Source organism: Notamacropus eugenii, chromosome 4 (genome assembly GCF_028372415.1).
Source record: "Notamacropus eugenii isolate mMacEug1 chromosome 4, mMacEug1.pri_v2, whole genome shotgun sequence".
Taxonomy (NCBI): domain Eukaryota; kingdom Metazoa; phylum Chordata; class Mammalia; order Diprotodontia; family Macropodidae; genus Notamacropus; species Notamacropus eugenii.
Genome location: NC_092875.1, coordinates 65449835 through 65474076, shown reverse-complemented (window position 1 = coordinate 65474076; position 24242 = coordinate 65449835). Strand labels below are relative to the sequence as shown.

The 24242-nt window shown below is 45.4% G+C and overlaps 1 protein-coding gene across 6 annotated transcripts in view; it reads right to left on the bottom strand.

Moving 5' to 3' along the window:
• Positions 1-1207: 1207 nt before the first annotated feature.
• The window catches only part of ATP8B3 (ATPase phospholipid transporting 8B3), an 84815-nt gene continuing 61780 nt past the window's right edge, over positions 1208-24242 (bottom strand). For 4 of the 6 annotated variants that reach the window (XM_072601538.1, XM_072601539.1, XM_072601537.1 and 1 more), the window contains exons 19-28: positions 23522-23633; positions 14724-14799; positions 13524-13641; positions 12145-12424; positions 11060-11283; positions 7981-8064; positions 7349-7588; positions 4483-4621; positions 3633-3760; positions 1208-2962 (exon numbers count right to left, since the gene is read on the bottom strand). In XM_072601538.1, coding sequence (XP_072457639.1) covers positions 2774-2962; positions 3633-3760; positions 4483-4621; positions 7349-7588; positions 7981-8064; positions 11060-11283; positions 12145-12424; positions 13524-13641; positions 14724-14799; positions 23522-23633 — 1590 coding nt within the window. In that variant the 3' untranslated portion in view covers positions 1208-2773. Of the gene's footprint in view, positions 2963-3632; positions 3761-4482; positions 4668-7348; positions 7589-7980; positions 8065-11059; positions 11284-12144; positions 12425-13523; positions 13642-14723; positions 14800-23521; positions 23634-24242 lie in introns of those variants that run through there. The other 2 variants (XM_072601540.1, XM_072601541.1) reach the window with 2 other exon arrangements.

Genomic DNA, 24242 nt, shown 5'->3' with positions numbered 1-24242 from the left:
ACTCCAACACCACCAGGGGAATATGGGGAAATTTTCATCCCTGGAAACTGGAATGCCAGCTATGTCCTGAGGAGCCTGGGGGCGAGGGGCTTCTCCTTTGGAGTCAGGGGACACTGGTTTTAAATTCCTGCTCTACCACATACTACCTACGTGCCCTCAGGCAAGTCTCTTCTTCATCAGTAAAATGAGGGGCTTGGACTAGCTGGCCTCTGAGGTCCCTCCCAGCTCTGAATCCTGGCATGAGGGAGGTCCAGCAAAAGGAGCTGGGGAGAAACACGGGGCCAGCCCCATTGCAAGAGAAGAAAACTAGGTCCCTCTTTCCCCAACCCTGGGTGACAGGCTTAAATTTTTTTAAAAAGAAAAAAAACCACAAACAACCGTCCTCAGTGGGGTCATTTTTGCTGTTCACTGCTCTGTTGGGTTTTGTCATTTCTGTTTTATTCAATAAATTATTTTCTAGTCACTCACTCTGGTGTTTAGATGTTGGCTATGTTGAGGAAGAGGTACCCCACATCCCTGAATATAACCTGATTTGGAGAGGAACCCCCAAATGGAAGCAGCCTGAGAGGGAGAGGGCTCTCCCCTTCTGGGAAGGTGATTAGGATTAGAAGGACCTCAACATGAGAAGGGAGGGCCCTTCTAGAGCCAAGCATCAGACATGACTAGTTGGGAGGCTCAGAGTGAGCCGTACCTAGAATTTCCCTGGAGTGTAATTGAAAGATCTGTGGACTTCAGAGAGTCAGGGTGCAAGTCTGGCCACCAACACTTCATGGTAAGCCAGAGGAAGTCATTTCAACTGTCTAAGCCTGTTACCTCCCTGGTAAAATGGGCATAGTAATGCTCTGGCTTCATAGGGCTCTTGTAAAGAAAGGACTTGGTACACCAGCTGGCATTTCTTATCCAAAACCCTGCTGGATCACCAAGGGAGCCCAGTTTGGAAGTCTGACTCTGGGGAGTGGTATTGGGGTTAGCCCTGCCTTCAATAGGCTTCCCTCCAGTTCATCTGACTCTTCTAGTGATCTCTCTCACACCCCCAGTCCAGAGAGTCAAGAGACTCTCTTGAGTCCAGAGAGTATTTGGGCTCCTTAGTCCTAGGTCCCAGAGGTGACTTCTATAGCCCATGGCAGGAGGGATAGTGTTCTTCCTTGCTAAGTCTCCCCATCCCTTCTTGTACCTGAAGCCCAAAGAACCAGTCACTGGCTGCCTGTTTGTGGCATCTGTACTTTAATCTCCAGTTTAATGCCCCTCCATCCCTGAGTCCCTGAACTTGAGCATACCCAAGCATTGGTCAGCTAGGACTTTACAAGGTAGGTGTGTGGCACCAAAGAGGGAGGTGACGAGAAAAGGCAGTTGTCCAGTAAAGTCCTGAGGATCCCAAACATCAGCTGAACCCCATGGGGACCTGGGTTGGGGCAAAGAATAGGGCTTTAGGGAGGCTGACATAGCCAGTTTCAGTAGACTGGCCCTGAAGAGGGGCAGAGAGCATGGCTTTGGTATCTGATGACCCGAATTAAAATTCTAGCTCTGCCACTAACTAGCCGTATGGTCATGGGCAAGTCACTGCTCCTTTCTGGGTGTCAGTTTCTCCATATGAAAAATGAAGGAAGTAGACTTGAAGATAACCTCCAAGGTCCTTTCTGGCTTCAAATCCTTATGGCGTCATTGAAAGATGAGGAAGAGCCTGGTTAGAGGGCTCATCCTGGTATGATCCGATGTTAGACAGTGTTCAGCAGCAGAGACTTAGGGCAGGAAGGGGCCCCTCAGAAGCCAAGTGGTCCAGACTCCTCATCTTACAGATAAGGAAACTGAGGAAACCAAGGAAGGGAAGTGACTCACCCAAGGTCACTCAAGTCATTTGTGGCCAGGTGCAGAATATAACACAGACCCTTGGATCCCAAATCCCAGGCTCTTTGCCTATACAAGGAGAACCCCAAATTAGGTCTTAAAAGACCTGAATTCTCCATACTGCTTTACCTCCTACTCTGACTCTGAATCTGAGCAAAGCTCTTTCTCCTTCCTCAGTCTGTTTCCTCATCTGCATTGTGAGAGGGTGGGAAGCTTAAGGTCCTTTCCAACACTTGTCTCTGCCTTAAGGTTAGAGTAGCCCACCAATCTCCTAAAAAGGCAAGGTGGGCGGCATTCCTAGTTCCTTTCTGGTCCTCAGATTCTCTTCTATCTGGATTCAGGCCATGCTATTTTTAAACTGGGTGCCCTAAGGACAAAAGTAGATGGGACAAGGGGACCCATCCCACCCCTCCCAAGTAGACCACCAGGTGCAAAAGAGAGATGGGGTTTAACCCAGAGGGAAGAGGAAGAATGGAAGTAGAGGATTCCTCCCTGCTTTCAGCACTGAGGAAAGGTATGAAGCCAGTCATTTTGGCAACCAGTGAACTGATGCTGGAGTTGGGGACTAGTCTGGGGGCCTGGGTTCAGAAGGGGGCTTGTGTGGAACTGCCTCTCCTTTAAGCATCCAAGTGTTCTAGGTCTCCTTTACCCCTAAAGTTCAGACAAGACCTCCTTGCAATTTCCTATCATGCCAAGAGAGGTCACTGTTGCATTAAGAGCAATAAGGCAGTACTTTTTGTGTTGGGAACATCCCCCCCACCCACCCAATTTTTTTAAATGAGGGACTCTTAAAAGGATCCCAGAGTTGGTAGGTTGAAAGGTCTCATATAAAACAGGAGGGGAGAAGAGCTGGTGTTAGGGTGATTTTTTGACCGGTACACTTCTCTCTGGATGAGGTGGGACCTCTTCAACTGGCTGTGGATCCCCGTTAGGGTTGGTTGGGATCCTGGGTAACCTGAGAGGACTTCTTCCGAAGGCTGGCCCCCCCAGATATGAGGTCAGCATAGCCCTCTTTGTGGGAAAAGGCATAGCTGGAACGCCGTCGGGTCGAGCCCCTCTGGAAGTGGGCTTTGAGTTCCACGGTGCCGGCTTCCACTTGTGTATCTCGATAAGGTTTCTATGCCAGAGGAGAATGAGAAGCTATCAGAGGCCAGGGGAATACAAAGAGGGCAGAGGTCAAGGAACTCTTGGGAAGAGAGACAAGGCACCTGCTGTGAGTAAGATGCCAGAGCATCTATCCCTTGGCACCAGAGGCCAACACTTTCATTTCTGAGAAGACTGATGTCATTCCACATCCGAGTCCTACCAGCTTCCCAGGAATGGAGAGAAGTGAAGGTAAGCCCAGACTGAGAAAGAAGACACCCAAGTTCTGGTCTTCTCTGTAACATCATCTCTTTATATGACCAGTATATTGTTTTCTCTACCTCAATTTATCTGCCTACAAAAATAATCCCTGTCTTACTGAGCTCATGGGCCAAAGAAATTAAGTGGCTTAATTAAGAGAACCAATGCTAGTAAGTATACCAGCCAGGATTAATCGGAGTGATCTGGAAGATTCAACTAGATAATGTCTGGGAAAGTTCTTTGAAAAGTTGGAAGTCCTGAGAAAGAGGGCAGAGGGAGGGTCTCTTTACTCTTGGGGTCCTCAGTTCCCCTCCCATCCCCCAAGAAATGGAGAGAACTATCCAGGATGAGAAAGAAAATGATCTGCTTGCTTTGGAAACCAGAAAGACCTGTAGAGGCAGCAGTAGAGGCAGAGTCTATTGTGCTTGGGGTGACTGACTTACCCCAGGCTTAGGCTCAGCAGTCATGTGGTACACCAGACGGACAGCCAGTGAGGGCATGGTGTTCACAACCACAGTCAGCAGCACCACTAGCAGGATGTATGGTTCTGTCAGGGCATTACGGCTGGCGTCTAGGGGATGGGAAAGTGTGGGTCCAGGTCAGTAGCAAAGCCCCAAGTCTGAGTTCCAGGAGGAATATTCTGGCCCTTGGCACTGGGGAAGCCTCTCTTAAAGAGAGGGAGAAATCACTCTGAGGCCAAGGTAGATTTCCATCTCTTCCTCTTCCCACACACTGTACCAGGAGGAAGAGGGCACCAGGAAGAAAGGGAAGGGAGAAGATGCAAAAAAGGAGGGAGAGTGAGGGGGAAGGAGAGAAGGAAATAGAAAAGAAGGAGAGGGGGAAAATAGAGAGAAAAGGAGAAAGAGAAAGATACTGGGAGAAGAAAGAGAGGGAGAAAAGGAGGAAAAATGAAAGAGAAAGGACAAAAAGAGAGGAAGGGAGAGAAAGAAGAAAGGGAGAGAGGAGATGAAGGAGGGAGAGGTAGATGGAGAAAGGAAAAGGAGACAGACACAGAGAAGAAAGAGGAAGAAAGATGGCTAGAAAAAATGGAGGAAAGAAAGAAAGAAAAAGGGAAGAAAAGATAAAAACAAAGGAAGGGAAAGAGAGAGGGAGTGAGAGAGAGAGAGAAGGAAAGGAAGAGGGAAGAGACTCCTATCTTCTTCTTGATCCTGGTACTGGCCACCTCTGACCTCTTCTGAATTCCTTACAGCCAGGATCTAGAAAAGTCTGAGTGCCACCCCTTCCTCCCCCTAGGTCAAGATCTTAGCAAAGGGGTAGAAGAACAGCTCTTACCCGGAAATCGGAACATGGTGGGGGCCACATGGGAGATGAAGAAGTTCTGGGTGAGGAAAGACATGAGACTGTAGAGGATCACACTGGACAAGACAGCCAGGATGGACAGAATGGTCCAGAACTTAATGTCCATGGCAATCTGACCGGAGAAGGAGACATTAATCCTTTGGGGTCTTGGAATAGCCCTGGGGAGACAATCTATTATGGGATGTAGCTTATATGGCATCTGCAGAGACTGACAGGGAGTCTTTGTGAAGGATGATTTTTTTTTTTTAGCCCTCTATACCTCAGCAGGAATAGGGGCCTCTAGCCTGGAGAGGGGCTTCCATTCCAGAGAGTAACCACTGAGGGAACTGGGATTAACAACCTGCAGATGGAGCAAGGACCAGAGCCATGGGGAAAAGGAAGGAGAAGGGGGGGAAGACTCATCAATTTAATGGGAAAAATATGAGCTCTCTAACCTGGAAAAAGTTGTCTCAATAGAGAGGAAATTTTGTTATGTGAAAGTGTAGGACTTGAATGAACTTGGCTTCAAAGTAGAACTTGGTGATGCTACAGAGAAGATACTTGCTCTGGGTTGGAGGCTGGACCAGATGAACTTTAAGGTCCCTCTGACCTTAAACATTCTGTTCTAAGTTCTAAGGTTTTTCTTAGCTCTAAAATTCCAGGTTCTGAGGCCCCTCCAAGCAGTGACATTCTGTTCTAAGTTTTAACATCCTGGTTTCTAAGGTTTTTCCTAGCTCTAACATTCGAGGTTCTGAGATTCCTCCCAGCTCTGATATTAGGTTCTAGGCTCCCGGGACTTTCCCATCTCAGACATTATACATTCTAAGGTTCCCGTCCAGATCTGATTTTCTGTGTTCTAATCTCCAATCTAGTTCTGACATTTCATTTCCTATGTTCTAAGGGATAACTGCCCATGATTTCTTTCAAAACCTAAATCTTATCAGATCCCTTCAGTTGTCAAGTCATATTGCTTCTGCCTTTGTAATGTCTCATGCGCCCATTCCCCTCCCCCAACCTCCTCTGTAGCCAACCTAGTCCAGGCTCTCCACATCCCTCCTATGTTGTTGTACCAACTCCCTAAATGATCACTCTGCTTCCATTCTCTCCTTTCACCAATCCATCCTCCACAGGTTAAATGGGTCATCTCCTTAATGCATCACTGATGTTTTCCCCATCCCCATTGCCTAACAGGCAAACACACACTCCTGTTCCTGGCATTCGAGGCTCTCCATGATCAGGTTCTCTGTTACTTTTCAAGTATTATAACAGATGACTCCCCTTTCACATAATCTTGCTTCCAGCCCAACTGTCATAGTACAAACAATGAATCTTCTTAAGTGGCTGCATACATTAAAATTTCCACTATTTTAAGTTTTAATTACAAAAAATATTCGTTCCATCCCAATGGAAATATGTGGTATAAATTCAAATAATTCAACCACTTCAGGGGATTTATTGTTCACACTAATCAGGACCTAGCTCTCAATCCTCCATTTTCCTCCTGCCCTCTCTTGTTTCCCTGCCTTTGCTTTCACCTTCCCACACAACTGAAATGGACCCTCCAATTCTCTCCCCCAGTTCCTTCTGATGAACACCTTCCTTTCCTTCAAGGTCCAACTCAAACGCCACCATAAAACCTCCCCAGATGCCACCCCTGCCCCAGATGAAAATCAGAGAAATGACTAGAATGAATTTCAGAGGTCATCTAACCCAACCTATATCTCCACACTTCCACCAAAAAAAGAAACCCAAAACTCTTTCCAGCACTACAGAACCCAACTGATGGGTCTTCTTTTGCCTGAAGATCTGCAATGAAGGAGAACCCAATGCATACCAACACAGTCCATTCAAATTCTAGACAGCTCTGACAATCAGGAACTGCCTTTGTAACTTACACCTTTTACTTCTAATCCCACCATCTGGGGTCATACTAAACCAGTCTAATTGCTCTCCCACATGACCCATCTTTCAGATCCTTGAAAACAGCTCTTGTATACTCCCTCTGAGTCATCTCTTCTTCAGATGAAAATTCCCTGTCCCTAGCCTTATGGGTGAAGTTGATTCCTTAAACCTAAAACCTTTACATTCATTGCTCCAGAACTTAATCATATTAGATCTGAAAAAAATATGATAGCTTGTCTAGATCTTACTAGATCCTGACTTTATCAACCTATCACATTAGCTTCCCTTTCCTGAATTTAAGAAGGACAGACACAAATTTGGTTAAATAAAAAAGTATCATCTATATCTTTACTCAAGTCATTAATAAAAATTATCTTTTCATATATCAAATTTATCCTAGCAATTTGCCTGGATCTGTCCTCTGGAGGGATCTCCCTTTCCCTTGCATCAGAGTTATTTGTATATGTGTCTTTCCCCTCTTTTCAACTGTAAGCTACTTGAAAGCAGAATCTAAACTTATCCCTTTATCATCACTAACACTTAGCACAGTGCCTGTAAACACCATCCATGCTCAATAGGATGGATGGATGGATGGATGGATGGATGGATGGATGGATGGATGGATGGATGTGTGAGCTGGAGAGAAGAGGAAACCACAGTCTACCTTTGAGGAACAGACATGATGAGGCAGAGAAGAGCATCAACTCTGTCCTTCCTTGGCTGAAGTTTGAGTGAAGGACACTCAGAGGAAAGTTCAAGGCTAGATGACCACTTGTTAAATATGGTATAGTGGAGAGTGAGACTACATGACCATTGAAGTCCTTCCAATTCTCAAATTCTGTGGGATGAATGGGACCAGGATTGAGGGATGGAATTTAGGAAAAGTCTGAGGGAAAGAGGGAGATCTGCTGAGCTAGTCTGGGATACTACCCCAACAGAGCAAGGAGAATGGGCTTACCTCAGCTATGACTGAGAGCAGGGCAGATGTGGCCACAGTAACAGCAAAGGACTGATAATCACAGATGCTTCCAGGTCCAGCAAAGTCATTAAAGGCCCATAAAGCCACGTAGAAATTCACCAGAGATGTAGCAGTGCCATGGGCCAGGGCCACAAAGAACACCCAGTAGTTGAAGAGTTGGTTCTTCTGCCCCACACTATAAAGCTCAGGGAATTCCAAGCACTTCTTGGCATTCATATCCTTGGTTGTGAAAGGGAAAAGAGGCGCTCATTCATTCTCAGCACTGGTGGAAGGTGGAGCCCCCTCCAGTACTACCACCCATGAACTTTGGAGGGAAAGGTCAAAGGGTCTATTTAGACACAACTCATAAAGGGTTAACCCCTAGAAATCACTCCCCACCAAAGGTTAAGACAACAGCAGCAACTCGGGTGAGGAATAATTTGGTACCTTCCTCCCTATCACTTTACGTTGTTCTGGAAACGTGTTGATTTGTCTGGGACTCCTGCCCGTGACACCTTCACCTTAAGCAGAAAACCCATGTGCAATGCTCTTGCTAATACCCACCCCTTTTCCAGGGATCCCCTGAGACCTTAAAGGTAGAAAAGAGAGAATCGAGAGTGGGGAGGGTTTACCTGCTCTAGAAGACCCATGGAGAGCACAGGATAGGCTGTATAGAAGATATTGAAGAAAGCCAGGAACCAACCTTCATATAGTGACTGCAGGGGGAGAAAGGAAGTTAGGACAAGGGACAGACAGGGAAATCAAAGAGAAAAGAAGATGAAGGAGGGAAAGGAAAGGGAGGATGTCATCAAATTAGCCTTAATCTACACTCAGACATGTTCCACATGGTTCATTCCACTGGGAACTGATGTTCATGAATAGAAAGCTAGCAGCCGGTAGCTTTTATTCTTTGATGCTAAAGTTGGAAAGTCTTTTTTATGCTAAAGAATTCCAAGTGTAGACTTCAAGCAGACCTAGAATCCCAGAGCTATGCGCTTCTAAAGTTTACTTTGCCAATGGAAGAGATTAGAAAAGGAATGTTCTAACAGATGGGTATCCAAGGACAAGACTTTGGTTAGATGAAGCCAAGACTGATCACAGGTAAAAATGATCCTCACTGTACCTTACACCTTTATGACTTCAAAGGTTTGTTCTACACATGTCAGCTTGGAATACACATTTCACCAAGTAGAAGAAGATGGATAAGTTCTTGGGAAATTTCTAGAATGTATTGTTTTTCGTTTGTTTGTTTTATTAAATTATTTTATTTGTTTTCAGTGTTCTACAATCACTTCCATATATTTTGGGTTTTTCCCCTCCCTCCCCACTCCTTCCCTGAGACGACATATAGTTTTTTATAGGTTCTACACATACATTCCTATTAAATACATTTTCACCTTAGTCATGTTGCATAGAAGAATTAAAATGGATGGGAGAAACCATAAAACAAAACAAAACATAATACAAAAAAAATGGTCTGCTTCATTTCTAGAATGTATTGTTAAAGGGATAGTTTGTGGACACTTAGAAGCATTTATGAGTTAGCACAGGTTCATCAAGGGTGAATCATGGCAGGAAAAATCTCTTTTGCTTTTCTGGACAACAACAAAAATTTGTAGTTTATCCCCAAAGGGCAATATAAGTGGGCCTCCGCATAAGAGAAACACTTCCTAACAATGCAAGCTATCTCAAAGTAGCAGTGTGATGTGATGGAAAGGGACCTGAGTTCAAATCCTTACTCTGCCACTTAATTACCTGTGTGACCTTGGGTATGTTACTTTATCCCTCTGAGCATGTTTCCACTTCTGTTTAATGAAGAGATTGGACTTAATGATCTCTAAGATCACTCAGCTCTAAATCTATGATCGTATGAATCAATCTGGGCAAACTCAAAAGGGAAAGAGTCCCCATCAAGACTGTAGACGTTAGAAGGGAGATTCTTCCGCAAGTAAATATGGATTGGCTTGGATGCCCCAGGGATCTCTGCACTCCAGGGTTGTAACTGATTCCTACACTCCAATGATTTTTTGTTTGTTTCAAAGGGGAAGACAAGGCAATTGGGGTTCAGTGACTTCCTCAAGATCACATAGCTAGTATCAAGTGTCTGAGACAGGATTTGAACTCAGGTCCTCCTGACTCCAGGGCCAGTGCTCTATTCCCTGTACCACCTAGCTGCCCCACCACGCCAATGTTTTAATAAAGAATGTGGAAGTGACTAGTCCTATCTAACGGGAAAAGTTTCAAAAGTACATATCCACTATGATGATGGATTATACATCTGTTGCCAAAATCCAGCCTTCAAACAGTATACAGAAGCTCCCTACCAAGAAGACAGATCACCAGAGGATGATTAAAAAAAAAATTCCATAGCAAGGGATGGCAATCTCACCAGCGGAGAAAGTAATCACATGAATGAAATCAAAAAGGAATTGAGGGGAGGCATCATGGTGCATTGAGAATAATACTGCCTCAAATACACAGGTTCAAATCCCACCCTCCCGTGCTACTTGTAGGGTGATCTTGGGGCAGGTCACTTTTCTGGGACTCTCCATCTCCTTAACTTGGCTAAGCTGACTTGGTCACACCCCTATCAGAAGTACACTTTGAAAGTTAGAAAAGTTTATAAAAGACTCCTTGACCTAAAACCAAGAGCAATGAAAGGACTTAGTCAGAAAAGATGCCTGGAGGGCAGGGGGAGGGAGAACTGGACATCTGAAGGACTATTTAGTTCATTCACTAAAAGTAAAGGGGGTAGGAGCCGGGAATCTGTCTTGTCATTAAAAACCATAAAGAGGAACATCAGAGAGAAGGGAGAGGGAGAGACAGGATGGAAAGAGAAAAAGAAATGAAAACAATAAGAGAGGGGAGAAGAAGGGGAAGGGAGGGGCACTGTTGGTTCAAGAGACCTACAAGGTTTGGGGCTGTCCAGACTTGAGTGGTCCCACACCATTTCCCAGGACTTGGCCATAGAGTCCTAAGGAGCTAAGTCACAGGTCCAGATGTTTCCCCCAGGGAAACAGTTGTTCCCAACCTCCACCAAAGAGGTAGCCATATTGTCTGAGGAAAAGGATGTAGGGATGCAGGAGAGAGAGGAGGGGTAGAGAAAGGGACCGATTCAGAGCCAGAGGGTCCCGCTAGAATCACAGCGCTGCATTTTGTTCCCTTATGCCTGTGGGAGGGGGTAGGAGTGGGATGGGGTGGAGGGTGGACTTGCATGTCACTGAAACTCCCCATGCTTCAGTTTCCTCATCTGTGTGTGCTTGTCCTTCATTGCCAAAGAAGACCATGCCATCAGAGAAATGATGACATGACTTGCACTTGACCTTGTTTTGAGAGAGGGCTGTGTAGGTCACCAGTCTCACTTCTCCTCCAGAGCCATCTGAATCCAGTGACCAGATATTCATCAGGATGACTGGAGATGACCCAGGATGAGGTAATTGGGGTTAAGTGACTTGCCCAAGGTCAAGTGAGTGTCAAGTGTCTGAGGTGAGATTTGAACTCAGGTCTTCCTAACTCCTGCACTGGTGCTCTATCCACTGCACCACCTAGCTGCCCTTCCTCCTCCTCATTTGTAAAATGAGGGTATTGTACTGTATGTAGTCCCTTCTAAGTGGATAGCTGAAATCCTTAAGGCATGGGAAGGAGTAACTGAGGGAAAGGGTGAAGAAAGCCCATTCCATAGGGGGTCTCCCCCACCCCTCCACCATGCACCTGAGCTGTGAAGCCGCTGTAGAAAGCGAACCAGATCTGGACCATCATGCTGGCAAAAGTCTTGTAGAAAAAGTAACGAAGAAACTTGGAGATGCGGAGGTAAGACCAGCGCCCGTGCACCAGAAGCAGCCGCTGTAGATAGGCGAACTGGGCCAGGGCGTAGTCGCTGCACTGGACGGCCTGCATGCCCTCCTGCCCACTGATCCCCACCCCAATGTCGGCAGCTGTTCCGACACAGAAACAGGGTCAGGCTGGGAGATGGGGGCTTAAGTATCATCACATCCCTACCCCCCAGAACCACAGCTGGAAACCCCAATCCCCTCCCCCTCCCCCCAGTGCCTTGGCCTCAGACTCTAACCCTAAATGTTTGCCTCCAACTCTAAGTAGTGGAAAGGGGGCAGTCCTCACTCCAGCTCAACCAACGATTCACTAGCTATTTTTTGGACAAGTTATCTGGCCCCTCTTAGGCAGTAGTCCATTCACTACGAGCAATACTCAGAACTCCTACCCTATCATCAGCACCATCACCAGCAACTATATCATCCTTGAAGGTTTTATTATCTCACTTGGTTTGATCTTTACAACAACTCTAGGTGGGAGATACTATTATGATTCCCATTTCACAGATCAATCAGATGAGGAAAGTGAGACAGAGAGAGGTTAAGTGACTTTCCCAGAGTCACACACAATTAGAAAATGTCTAAGGAGGCATTTGAGCTCAGCTCATCATTCATGAGGGCATTTGGTTGCCCCTAGGCAACAGCTAGAATCCCCTCCACCATGAGCCACTGTTGAAATCCTGGACCAGTGTAGCAATGATCCCTTCCATCTCCCAATTCCATAGTAAGGAATCAAACACCAACTCCTCCCCACCACAGTCCAGTACTGACACGGGTCCCCCAGGGCCACTGCTGAAATCCCCCCCATCCAAGGCCCTACCTAGAATCTGCCCCTCAACATAGGCAGAGACAGTTGGCAGCAGTCCCCAGGTCCTAGAGTTCCATGTGTCCCAAGTGGCCCTGTGACTACTCTTGACTCCCTCCCCCACCATTCCAAAGACACCCTTGTTCCACGTGGCTGCTCACTCTTGATCATGTTGACGTCATTGGCACCATCCCCAATGGCCAGTGTGGTCACTTGCTGGTACTTCTTGACCAGCTGAACGATAAGGGCCTTCTGCTTGGGGGTCACACGGCAGCAGATGACAGCCTGGCATTTAGTGGCCAGATCCACAAAGCTGCGCTCCCTCCGGATTGCCAGGTCCTCCTGAACCTGCTGAGCTCCACAAGGCCATCCCCCACGGGTCAGCAAATTGGACTTCTTTGTCCTGGCCTGTTCCTCCCCACTCTGGAGCAGCAGCTTGTCCTAGAGGGAGCCCAGAGAAAGAGAACAGTGCTCACTCCAGCTCTGCCATCGATTCGCTAGCGAGCTTAGGTTAAGATCTGGCTTCTTTGAGGTGCAATGTCCTCTGGAAGAGGAGATGGCAATGTCTGCCTGATGGGGGAGGAGGTAGGTTCTAACAGGAGTTAGAGGCCTCAAGGACGCATGTGGTCCTCTAGGTCCTCAAGTGCAGCCCTTTGACTGAATCCAAACTTCACAGAACAAATTCCCATAATAAAAGGATTTGTTAATAAATAATATTATGCTTATTATATTTATTACAAATAATTTGTTAATAAATCTCCTTAATAAAATGATTTATTCTTAATAATAAATTCTTATTCTTATTAATTTATTCTTAATAATAAAAGGGGATTTATTTTGTGAAGTTTGGATTCAGTGAAAGGGCTGTACTTGAGGACCTAGAGGGCCACGTGTGGCCTTGAAGTCACAGGTTCCCCACCCATGTAGGACCACTGAAGCAACCCACACATGCAGACATGTACAGAGGCATGTACATGCTACTCATTCATTCAGAAACAATACTGTGTGCAAAGGGGTGTGTGCGGAGATACAGTTTGGTTGAGAGTCCCTGCCCTCAGTAAATTTACAGTCTGAACTTCTCCACACCACTCCACCCAAGGCACTCACATATGGACAATTATAAACACCTAAATTTACACATCACCATGGAAATAAACAGAGGATCATAGATGTAGAAGAATCCCAAAGGGCATCTAGATCAAGCCCCTCATTTTACAGATAAGGAAACTGAGGTAACCTTGGAAGGTAAAATGATTCATCCAAAGGTATGCAGGGTGTAAAGTATCAAAGGCAACATTTGAACCCAGGGTCCTATTCCACTGTCTCATAGTGCCATCCTGTTCACTGCTAAGTACTAACTGCTATAGCTTGAGGGATCTTCCCCAAAGAGGTGTGGGAGACAAATTCTCCATACCTGGAGATCATTAGGAATGGTCAGGCCCTGGGACAGACAATGGATAGTTCATCCTTCTTCTATATTCTATCCCACCCTCCTTCTCCCCAGAGTCTTCTACGGTAGTGAGTAGCAATTAACACTTACCAGGAAGTCTCCAGTGACCACCAGGGCCATTTTGCTGTGCGGCTGCTGAAGCTTTGGACCAGAGTTTTGGACACTCCTCAGGTTATTGTTGCTCTCCCAATATGCCTCGAGTATCCCACTGCAAGGACAGATAGCACCCCCCTCCTCACCAGTCAAATGGGACTGAATCACCCCAGACAGTACCTGCTACAGCCAGTGTCAGAGGCCCAGACACAACGACAGCCCCTCCCCACCCGAAGATATCATGGCCTCGAAGCTCTGTGGAAGCCCAGAGTCTTGGACAAATCACATTTCCTCTGCAGTAAAATGAGAGATTGGACTAAAAAATTATCTCCAAGGTAGCCTTCCCAGCTCTGACATTCTGTGTTTTAAGGGTGCTCTCAGCTTTGCCATTCCAGGTTCTAAGGGCCCTCTTAGCTCTGCCATTCTGTGTTCTAAAGGCCCTCCCAGCTCTGACACTCTGTGTTTTAAGGGCCCTCCCAGCTCTGACACTCTGTGTTCTAAGGGCTCCCCCAGCTCTGACATTCTGCCTGCTAAGGTCCCTCTTGGCTCTGCCATTCTGGATTCTAAGGGCCCTCCCAGCTCTGACACTCTGTGTTCTAAGGGCTCTCCCAGTTATGGTATTCTATGTTCTAAGCTCTACCAACTCTGACATTTCATATTCTAAGAACCCTTCCAGCTTGGACATTCTGTTCTAAGGCCCCTTCCAATTCTAACAATCTCTAGGTTCTAGGGTTCCTCTCAGCTCTGGCATTCTATGATCTCTGTTCAAAGTCCATAAATTGAGAAGTCATAGTCTACCAGAAGCAGTCTGGGATCTGGGCGTCAGAAGACATGGGTTCTAATTACTTCTCCCTGTATGACACTGGACAAATCACTTAACCTCCTCAGTCTTAAGACTCTTTAGCCTTCCTCCTCTGTAGAATCAAGATTTAAAACTGGATTAAAGGATTATAAGAACAGAGTAGAAAGGGCCCTTGAAATCTAATAGCCCTGCTCTGCCCACTCCCAGGCGTGGCATTTGGATTCAAAGTGTGAACACATTTGACAGGTGTGAGATTCCCCTACAACCAGGAGGAAGGACTTTCTCATCACTGTTGGCACCCTGGCAGTGTCCACCCTGGCAGGCGATTCGTTGTTCCCCAGGATAACTGTTCCCACCATTCTCTCCAGGATGTCCTCCCCGCCCCCACTGCTTACTAAATATCCTTCTCGTCCAAAATTTCCATATCATCAGATAACAGTCGGCAGGCAAACCCGATATTCACAGCAGTCTCTGCAAAAGAGAGGACCCCTTTGGACCAAATGGCCTCCTTCCCCACAGAAATGCCTCCTGTCTGGGGAATTCTTCCAACTTTTTGGACCATCCCTAGTAGTGGTGGCAGCCAGTGTGGGAAAGTGGGCATCATAAGAACTGGATTTGGAAACAGATGAGACACTGAGGCACACTGCATGCAGTACTGGCTCTGGAATCACCTGTGTTCACCTCTCACCTGAGACACTGACCAGCTGTGTGACTAAGCATCTGGAAAGTAGAGATAGTAATGAGCCCTACCATGGAGGGGTGTTGAGAGGTTCAAATGAGCTGGTACATGTAAACTGGAAAGTACCATAGAAATATCTGTGCTTTAATGGACGTAATAAATAACGCTTTCTCCAGGTGCTCTCCATAGATTATGACTGTCATTATTAACCGCAACCTTATTTGGCTACTAATAAGCAATTATATAACTGTTTTACAATATAATTGTATATACAACATATACACTTGCATGCACAACATATACAATTGTATATATGATCTATATTATTGTGTATATATACAATAAAGCACTCATAATCATTTTATTATTAATGTTCAGGATCATCTTTCCAATTACAAGCTGTGTGACACAGGAAAATTCACTTGGGATCAGAGATTTAGGGCAGAACCTTATAGACCATCTAGTCTAACCCTTTCAGAGGGCCCAGAGAGGGGAAGGAATTTGCCTAGGGTCACACAGGTACTACAGTACTAACTGAGTTGTTTCAAGTCCTTTGATTCCTAATCTAGCATGCTTTCCACTACACTCTGAGCCTCAGTTTCCTCATCTGTAAAATAAGGACAATAATTCTCTCTCAAAGGTTCTTCTCATTCAGAGCTGAAAGAGACCTTTGAGATATTCTAGCCTAGCCCCAAGGATATGCTCGTGAATGTTTAACAACTGGCTTGGGGGGTGGGGGTGGAGGTGTAGGACATACTTTTAAGTTTAATTAACATTATTAGCATTTTCTCTATTATTTTTAAGTATAGACAACCAACAAAACAATAAAATAACCCTGATTTTGTATATCAACTTCCAAGGTGAAAATACTCAAATTGAAAATTCAACAATCTGCCTTCCCAAAGCCAATATGCATTAGCTCTGGCAAACCCCTGCCTAGCCCTCTCATTTTATATCACAGTCATTTCTGGAAAAAAAGTGTTCCAATCCCTTCTCCCTGCAAAGTTAACAGGAGTGATCTGCTAGACTGTAGCTTTTCCTGGCACAGGTGCTAATCCTTTTTAACACAGCAAAACACAGGAGCTGCTAGTCATGCACATTCTTTATCATGGGGCCAAAGCATGGGTCACTCCCCCTGGAGCATGTAGTAATTTGCCTGATCACCAGTTAATCACAATCACTCGAGACAGTGACTTCACCTGACAATGTACACACCATTCTGCTGAAGCATTCCCCCACCTCTCTGTCAACAAGGGGATCCACTTCATTATCAGTTTTCTAAGACTGATTCAAAACTCTCATTTTACAGATAAGGAAACTGAGGCCTAAAATGGTAAGTGACTTGCCCAGGGTCACACAAGGGCTCTTGGTAGAGCAGAGCTGAGATTCTAATTCCAGATCCAGCATTTTTCTCATTGTACACCTTACAGGGTTATTGTGACAAAAAGGCTGTTTAAGCCGTAAGGCCCTCCTAGAAATCAGCAGTCCCATTATTCCCACACAAGCCTGGCATATTATCTTCTTGGGACCTGCACTGAGTCCTACCCTAGAATGGTTATATTTCCCAGGACACAGAGAAATTTTCTGTCTAAATACACACCCAGAAGCTGGGTCTCAGGCAGGAAATAAAAGTCGGATTAATATATAATTTCTTAGAAGTGACTCAGCAAACACACACACACACACACACACACACACACACACACACACACACACACACACACACCTGTTTCTATAACACTTGGCCCAGCCAAATGGGGAAGTCATCTTTCAGGTGCCTGCCTTTCAAATTCGTGGTCCTTGACCTCTCACAGGTAAAAGGGGCCTGGGCAAAAAGGCCAGGAGAGGGCCAGGACTCTGTACAAATTTCACCTTTCACCTTTCACACCTAACTTCCCTCAATCCTGCTAGAGAAGCCTACCCTGAAAAATGGGAATTGAGAAACTCTTCCACATTGAGAAGGAAATGATTAAGGGAAAGGAGTGGTGGCATTTTAACTGATTATGTGCCAGTAAAGCTAAAGAAATGAAGTTCTCATGGTGGAATTCCCACAGATAGCATGCTGGGCCTAGAGTCAAAAAGATCTGAATTAAATTCAGCTTTACACACTAGTTGTGTGACCGTGGAGCAAGTGACAGCCTCTGTCTGCCTCAGTTTCCTGAACTTTATAATGGGATAATAATAGTACCTTCCACTTAGGGTTGTTATGCGAATCAAATGAGATACTATTTGCAAAGTGCTTAGCACAATGCTGGCACACAGTAGGTGCTTAATAAGTGCTTGTTTCTTTCATTCCTTCTAGGCATCAGCCAACAAGGACTGGAGGGGGGGAAGGGGAAAGGTGCTGGCCCAGGGGGATAAAAGAGCCTTCTGGGAAGTCTTGGAATCCCACTTCTAACCCCCCAGCCCCTAAGGCAAGATTAAAGAGACCATCTTAGTATAACTTCCTCATGTTACAGAGGAAGAAACTGAGGCCCAGGAATTAAGTGACATGCTCAAGGTAGTACCTCTAGTAGAAAATCCAGATTTGAACTCAGGTCCTTTGATTACAGACCCCATCTTCTCCCACTATGTTTTTACCACACATGAGCTCCGTGTGCCTTTGAATTCTACTAAGTCATGGATTCCTCCTCTGGGCCTCAGTTCCCTCATCTATAAGACAGGGAGTCAGGGCTGTGGTGAGGATTCAGACTGGTCATGGAATCCCAGAATGTCAGAGCCAGAAGGGGTCTTAGAGATCCAACCTTCTCTCTTCACAGAGGAGGAAGGGTTAGCCAAGTCAGTGGTAGAGCTGGGATATGAAACTCAAATCTCTTGACTCCAAGTTCCAGAGACTTTCTGTGACACAAGGCTGCCTCTCTTGGAAACTAATATTTCTCAAGCTGGGAGCAAGGCAGCCACTGGAGAATGGCTTTGGAGTGGTGATGAGAAGCATCTCACTCAAACAGCTTCCGTAGCTCCCAAGGGCTGCTGGATGAAGTCCCAACTTCTTAACTCTGCCATTTGAGGTCCTCCAAGATCTTGTCCCACTCTGCCTTTCCAGCTGCCTCCCACTCCCAATAAGTCTCCTCCATTTCCCCATATCCTTGACATGGGCACAAGGTAGTACAGTAGAAAAATCAAATTTTGAGTCTGAGGTTCTGGGTTTGAATTTCAGTGATATTACTGACTACCTCTGTGGCCTTGGGCAGCCTCCCCAAGATCCCATCCTGCTCCGCTGTTCCTCAAACAAGATCCTCCAAGATCTCCCAACTGGGCATTTTTCCTGGATGTCCCTCATACCTGCAATACTTTCCCTCTTCAACACCACCTACTGACCTCCCTGGCTTCCAGCAAGTCTCAGCTAAAATCCTGTCTTCTACAGGAAGCCTTCCCCAACCTCTTTTAAGTCTGGTGCCTTCCTTCTGCTAATTATTTCCAGTTTATTGTCTAGAGCTTGTTCATACATCTTTGTTTGCTTGTATTAGATTATAAACTCCTTGAGAGCAGGGACTATCTTTTGTCTCTTTTTGTATCCTTAGCACTTAGCAGCACCATGCCTCATACATAGTAGCTGCTCATTCTTCCCTCCTTGCCAAGTCCTACCTGCCCTTTGGGGCTCACCTCCTCCTGGAAGGCTTCACTGACTATCTTGCCACTCAAGATCTTGCCCTTCTTTAACTTGGGTTCAAATTCCACCTCTGACACCATCAATCCATGTGACCCACAAACCTCAGCTTGCTCATCTGTAAAACGGGGTTAAGAACACGCAGAGTACCTGCCTCACAGGGTGGTTCTGAGAATCAAATTAGATACTTTCCTAAAATTTTTTCCAAAGTTGAAATCTGACTATCAATGTCAGTTCTGTGAGTTCCTCCAGCTCTGACTGTCCCTCCATCTTATCAGGAACTTACAAGGTTTGGCTCAAAATACCTAAACACCGTCAACCCCCCCAACACACACACACACACCCCAAATCTCCTATTGTCTCTGAGATAAGATATAAACATCATATTTCACTTTCCAAGTCCTTCACAAGTTGGCCCCAACTTGACTCCCCTCACACACCCTCCAGTCTAGCCAAACTTTCCTTTTCTCTGTTTTTCACTCACAATGATGCTCCATCTCCAGTTTCCTTGCCTTTATCCTGGCTGTCCCCCACTCCTGATATGCCTTCCCTCATTACCCTCACCTCACAGAATCTCCCCTCTTCATTCAAGACTTAGCTCAAGAATCACCTTCTGCATGAAGCCCCACCAGCTGCTAGTCCCAGATCTCCCAAACCCCCTGGCATTTATTTATGGATACATTTAGTCCATATCTACCTATGTATAACTGATCTCAGATCCCTTCAGTTTTTGCCCTTGTATTCCCAATGATGAGCAAGGGACCTGAACGTTGTTTTTGCTACTGTTGTTCAAGGCTGGGCCTGAAGTCAGGAAGACTCATCTGTGTGACCCTGAGCAAGTCACTTGGCCCTATTTGCCCCAGTTTCCTTACCTGTAAAATAGGTGGGAGAAGAAAATGGCAAACCACTCCAGCATCTCTGCCAAGAAAACTCCAAATGGGACTCAAAGAGTCAGACACGACTGAACCACAACAACTGCACACAGTAAGTGCATAATAAATGTTTGACTTGTTGACTGATGAAAAGACAATTCAATGTCTTTAACACTAAAACTCCGCTGGACATCACTGGGGTTCCAAAAGGCACTCCCAGAGTGTGTCCGGAAGAGAAGAGCAGGACGATGAAAGGACATGAAGTCAGGCTGTACAAGGATGAGTTAAAAGAACTGTGTAGTAAAAGAGTTAGGGAAGCCAGGATCACCAGATTCTCATTTGAGAACAACTGGCACACGCAAGAGAGAGCCTGTTCACTTTGCTTGGCCCCAAAGGGCGGCTGGATATCATAGAAGGAGTATTTGCACTTGGAGCAAAAAAAAAAGAAGGAAACAACTAAACAAATAAAGCTCTGCCATTTAGTCTATGTCTATGACTTCAGACAAGTCTCTCCACCTGCTTCATCAATAAAATAGAGGCACTGAATCGCTAAGATTCCTTCTGGGGACACTGAGGAGCGCAGTGGGTAGAGTACTATGCCTGGAGACAGGTCTGATTGCAAATTTGGCTGTGCGACCCTGGGCAAGTCACATCACCCTGTTTGCCTCAGTTTCCCCATCTGTAAAATGAGCTGGAGAAGGACATGGCAAACTACTCCAGAATCTTTGCCAAGAAAACCCCAAATAGGGTCACGAAGAGTCTGACGCAACTGAAAAATAACTGAACAGCAAAGTAAGTTTTGAGGTTCGTAGTTTGTATTTGGATTTCTACGCACAGAATTCTTCTGAATAGCTCCCAAATAGGCAGCAGCTGATAGAACACCAACCCTGAAGTCAGGAAGGCCTATGTTCAAATCAACTTCAGACGCCTACTAGCTGTGTGACCCTGGGTAAGTCACTTCATGCCCTTTGCCTCAGTTTCCTCATCTGTAAAATGAGCTGGAGAAGGAAATAACCAAACACTCCAATATCTTTGCCAAGAAAACCCCAAAGGGGGACAAGAAGAGGTAGATACAATGAAACAACAACAAAATATTCCTTCTAGCTCCAAACACCACAATATAATGGTTTTGACTGGGACAAGTAGAAGATTTTACTTCAGCCTAAGGAAGGACTTTCTAATGATGAGGTATTTAGTAATAGAATGAACTGTCTTGGGAAGTAATGAGCTCCTCATCATTCAGAGGTGTTCAAGAAGAGGCTGGAAGACAGATAGCTGGAGATGTAGTGAAGGCAATGGATTCAGAATTGTCCTAGAGCTCCTCTGGGGTCCTTTCTGGTGATGAGTGTATGTTTCATACCTGGAGACCCCGCAGGGTTTCTTGGATGGCTCTGTCATCATTCATTTCTCACTGTCTAAGGCTACAGGCTTGGGAATCTTTATTGGAGGACGTCAGGGACCCAGGGAAAGTCTCCACCCCCACAAATTCCTAGTCTTGCCTGCTCACTGAAGCCAGAAATGTTTTCCCAGAATTTTTCCTCTTTAGTGACACACCTTCAAATGCAAATACCATTGAGAGGGAGTCCAAGGCTTTAATTATTGTTCATTTGTTTCAGTGGCTGATTCTGGGATTTTCTTGGCAGAGATACTAGAGTGGTTTGCCATTTTCCTTCTCCAACTTATTTTGCAAATAAGGAAACTGAGGCAAACAGGTTTAGGTGACTTGTCCAGGCTCACACAGCTAGTAAGTGTCTGAGGCTGGATTTGAACTCAGGTCTTCTTGAATTTAGGCCTGGTACTCTATCCACTATGCTACCTAGCTGTCCAGAGATGCAGACTTCATATACTGAAATCTTACCAAAGAGGAGGTTTGGGGAATAAAGGAATGAGTCCAAAAACCATGAAGGCTTGGAAGATGTGGGCTGGGAACATGAAGTGGAAAGAACCTGAACCTTGGGGTCTAGGGAGGTTTCTAGATCCAGCCATACCACTGATGTCACTTCTTAGACTGGACCTACAATTTCCTCCTCTGTAAAACAATAGGGTCAGACCACTCGGCAGGACAGCCAGAGAAGTTAGGCTCCAATTCTAAGACTTTCAGGGAGGGGACTTAGAATAAAGACAATGATCATGGGCACTTGAATCATGGTCAGATCTATATTTATGGTCTTGTGTTCTCCAGGTGATACATTTTAGGAAGAACATGGTTAAGTTGGGAAGGATGGGAAGAGACGGAACAATATTCATTTATGAAGCTTCTCTTACGTGCCAGGTACTCTACTAAACTCTACAAATCTTTTCTCATTTGATCCTCACAGGGAAAGTGCTATTTTCATACCAATTTTACAGAGGCAAATAGAGAATAAGGGACTTGCCCACGGTCACACAGCTGGTTAGTAAGTTTCTGAGGCTGGATTTGAATTTAGGTCTTCCTGACTCCAGACCCACACAATCTATCCACTGCATTACCCAGCAGCCTAATGGAAACTAAGTCTTACAGAGATCAGCTGAAAGAACTGGACATGTTTAATCTAGTAAAGGGAATTGTCAGGACAATCTTGAAGGGAAAGGGAGAGACACAATAGGTGTCTTCAAATATTTGAAGGATTAGATTTCAGCTTGTCCTCAGAGACATTGCAGAGAGGCAGATATTTCAACTTGGAGTAAAAAAAAAAAAACCTTCTAACAATCTGAGCTAGCCCAAAGTGGAATGGAAACTTCCTTGGGAGGTAGTGAGTTCTCCGAAGCCAGAGCAGATGGCCAGATAAGGTTGAAGCAGATGCCTTTGGCTATCCCTTCCAAATGTGACATTCTGTGATTATGGGACGAAATGATGTCAAAGTTCCCTTTCTTCTCTAAGATTCAGAGTTCCAACTATCCTGTGGATCTAAAGTTCTGATGTTTTCTTGTAAAGTTCTAAGAGTCAACCAGGAGTGGGGAACCTGCAACCTCGAGGCCCTATGTGGCCTTCCAGATCCTCAAGTGTGGCCCCTGATTCAGTCAAAGGTCTGTGCTTGAGGAACTAGAGGGCTACACGTGGCCTTGAGGCCACAGGTTCCCCAATCTTTAGACTCTAAGAGTTTCAAGAGCCTAATGATTCCAAGGTTTTAAGGGCTTAATAGTTCTAAGGTCTAACAATTCCAAGAATGCTAAGTGTTTTCCAAAGGTCAAGTAGTTCCAAGGGTTCTAGTAGTTAAATGCTTGCAAGGGTTACTAAGGGGTTCTCCGTTCTAGGACTCAAAGGTTCTAACATTATCTGGTCATAAAGTCATGCAGTTCTATGATTTTAATAATCTATAGTGCTAAGATCCTACATTCCTAACTAAGGCTTCTAAGGATCTAAGCTTGAATCTTTGTGTGTGTGTGTGTGTTTGTCCTTCATTGCTGAAGAAGACCATGCCATCAGAGAAATAAAGACATGACTTGCACTTGACTTTGTTTTGAGTGAGGGAGGGCTGTGCAGGTCACCAGTCTCACTTCTCCTCCAGAGCCATCTGAATCCAGTGACCAGATATTCATCAGGATGACTGGAGATGACCCAGGATGAGGCAATTGGGGTTAAGTGACTTGCCCAAGGTCACAGAGCTAGTGAGTGTCAAGTGTCTGAGGTGAGATTTGAACTCAGGTCCTCCTGACTCCTGCACTGGTGCTCTATCCACTGTACCACCTAGCTGCCCCAGCTTGAACCTATCTACATTTCGAAAGGTCTATGTGGCCCTAAGTTTATCCCATCAGATGAAAAAAAAATTCTCTGCTAAACTCATTCCCAAGTCATTCTTATGGCCTCACCTCCCCAGATGGGACACCAAGCTCTTCATTCTCTTTGCCGGAAAGGACTAGGTCCAACCCAAAGAAGCAAAGCATTACTGAGGAGGGTTGGATTTAACTCCAGTTTTTCTGGACAAAAGATTTTGTAGTTGGGCAGAGGGAAGGTTTCTCCAATGCACCTCAGTCTACCCTGTGGAGTGAGCACCTTCCCCAAGCTTCCAGGTAAGACCAGCCCTGCCTTTGGACCTGACACCCATAAGGACCCACCTTGTTTGTCTCCAGTCAATACCCACACTTTTATATTCCCTTTCTTAAGGAGGTGGATGGTGTCAGGAACACCATCCTGAAGCTTGTCCTCAATGGCTGTGGCTCCCAAGAGCTAGAGGATGGAGGAAAGAAGGAACTTTGAATTCAAACCTTTCCTCTGGCAAGATGCCACCCCAATCCTATATAAAACCAGGCTGGGCAAAGAGGGAAGGAACCAGTAGGAATTAAGGGTCTCTTCTGTTCTCTGGGCCCAAGTTTCCTCATTTCTAAAATATACAGAGTAGTCAAGATGATCTTTAAGGGTCCTCCCAGCTCTGACATCCTATGTTCTATGGTCCCTCCTAGTTCTGACATTCTGTGTTTTAAGGGCCCTTCCAGTTCTGACATCCTGGGTTCTAAGAGACCTCCCAGCTCTGACATCCTCTGTTCTAAGGGCCCTCCCAGGTCTGTTACTCTGTGTTTTATGTCCTAAGGCAGAGGTATTACTCAAAGTGAACAGAAAAACTCCTGGGTTTCTTTCCCAAATTGGACTAAATGTAATTGGGAAATGCTTAACAAAATAAATAAAAATACAATACAACAAAGACAATGTTAATTTGTGGTTTTCTAAGTCACTGCACAATTAGCTCATTAGTTCTAAGATCCCTCCTAATCTTGGCATTCTGTGATCTAAGGTCCATTCAGCTCTAGTATTCTCTCTTCTAAGGGCCCTCCAGGTTCT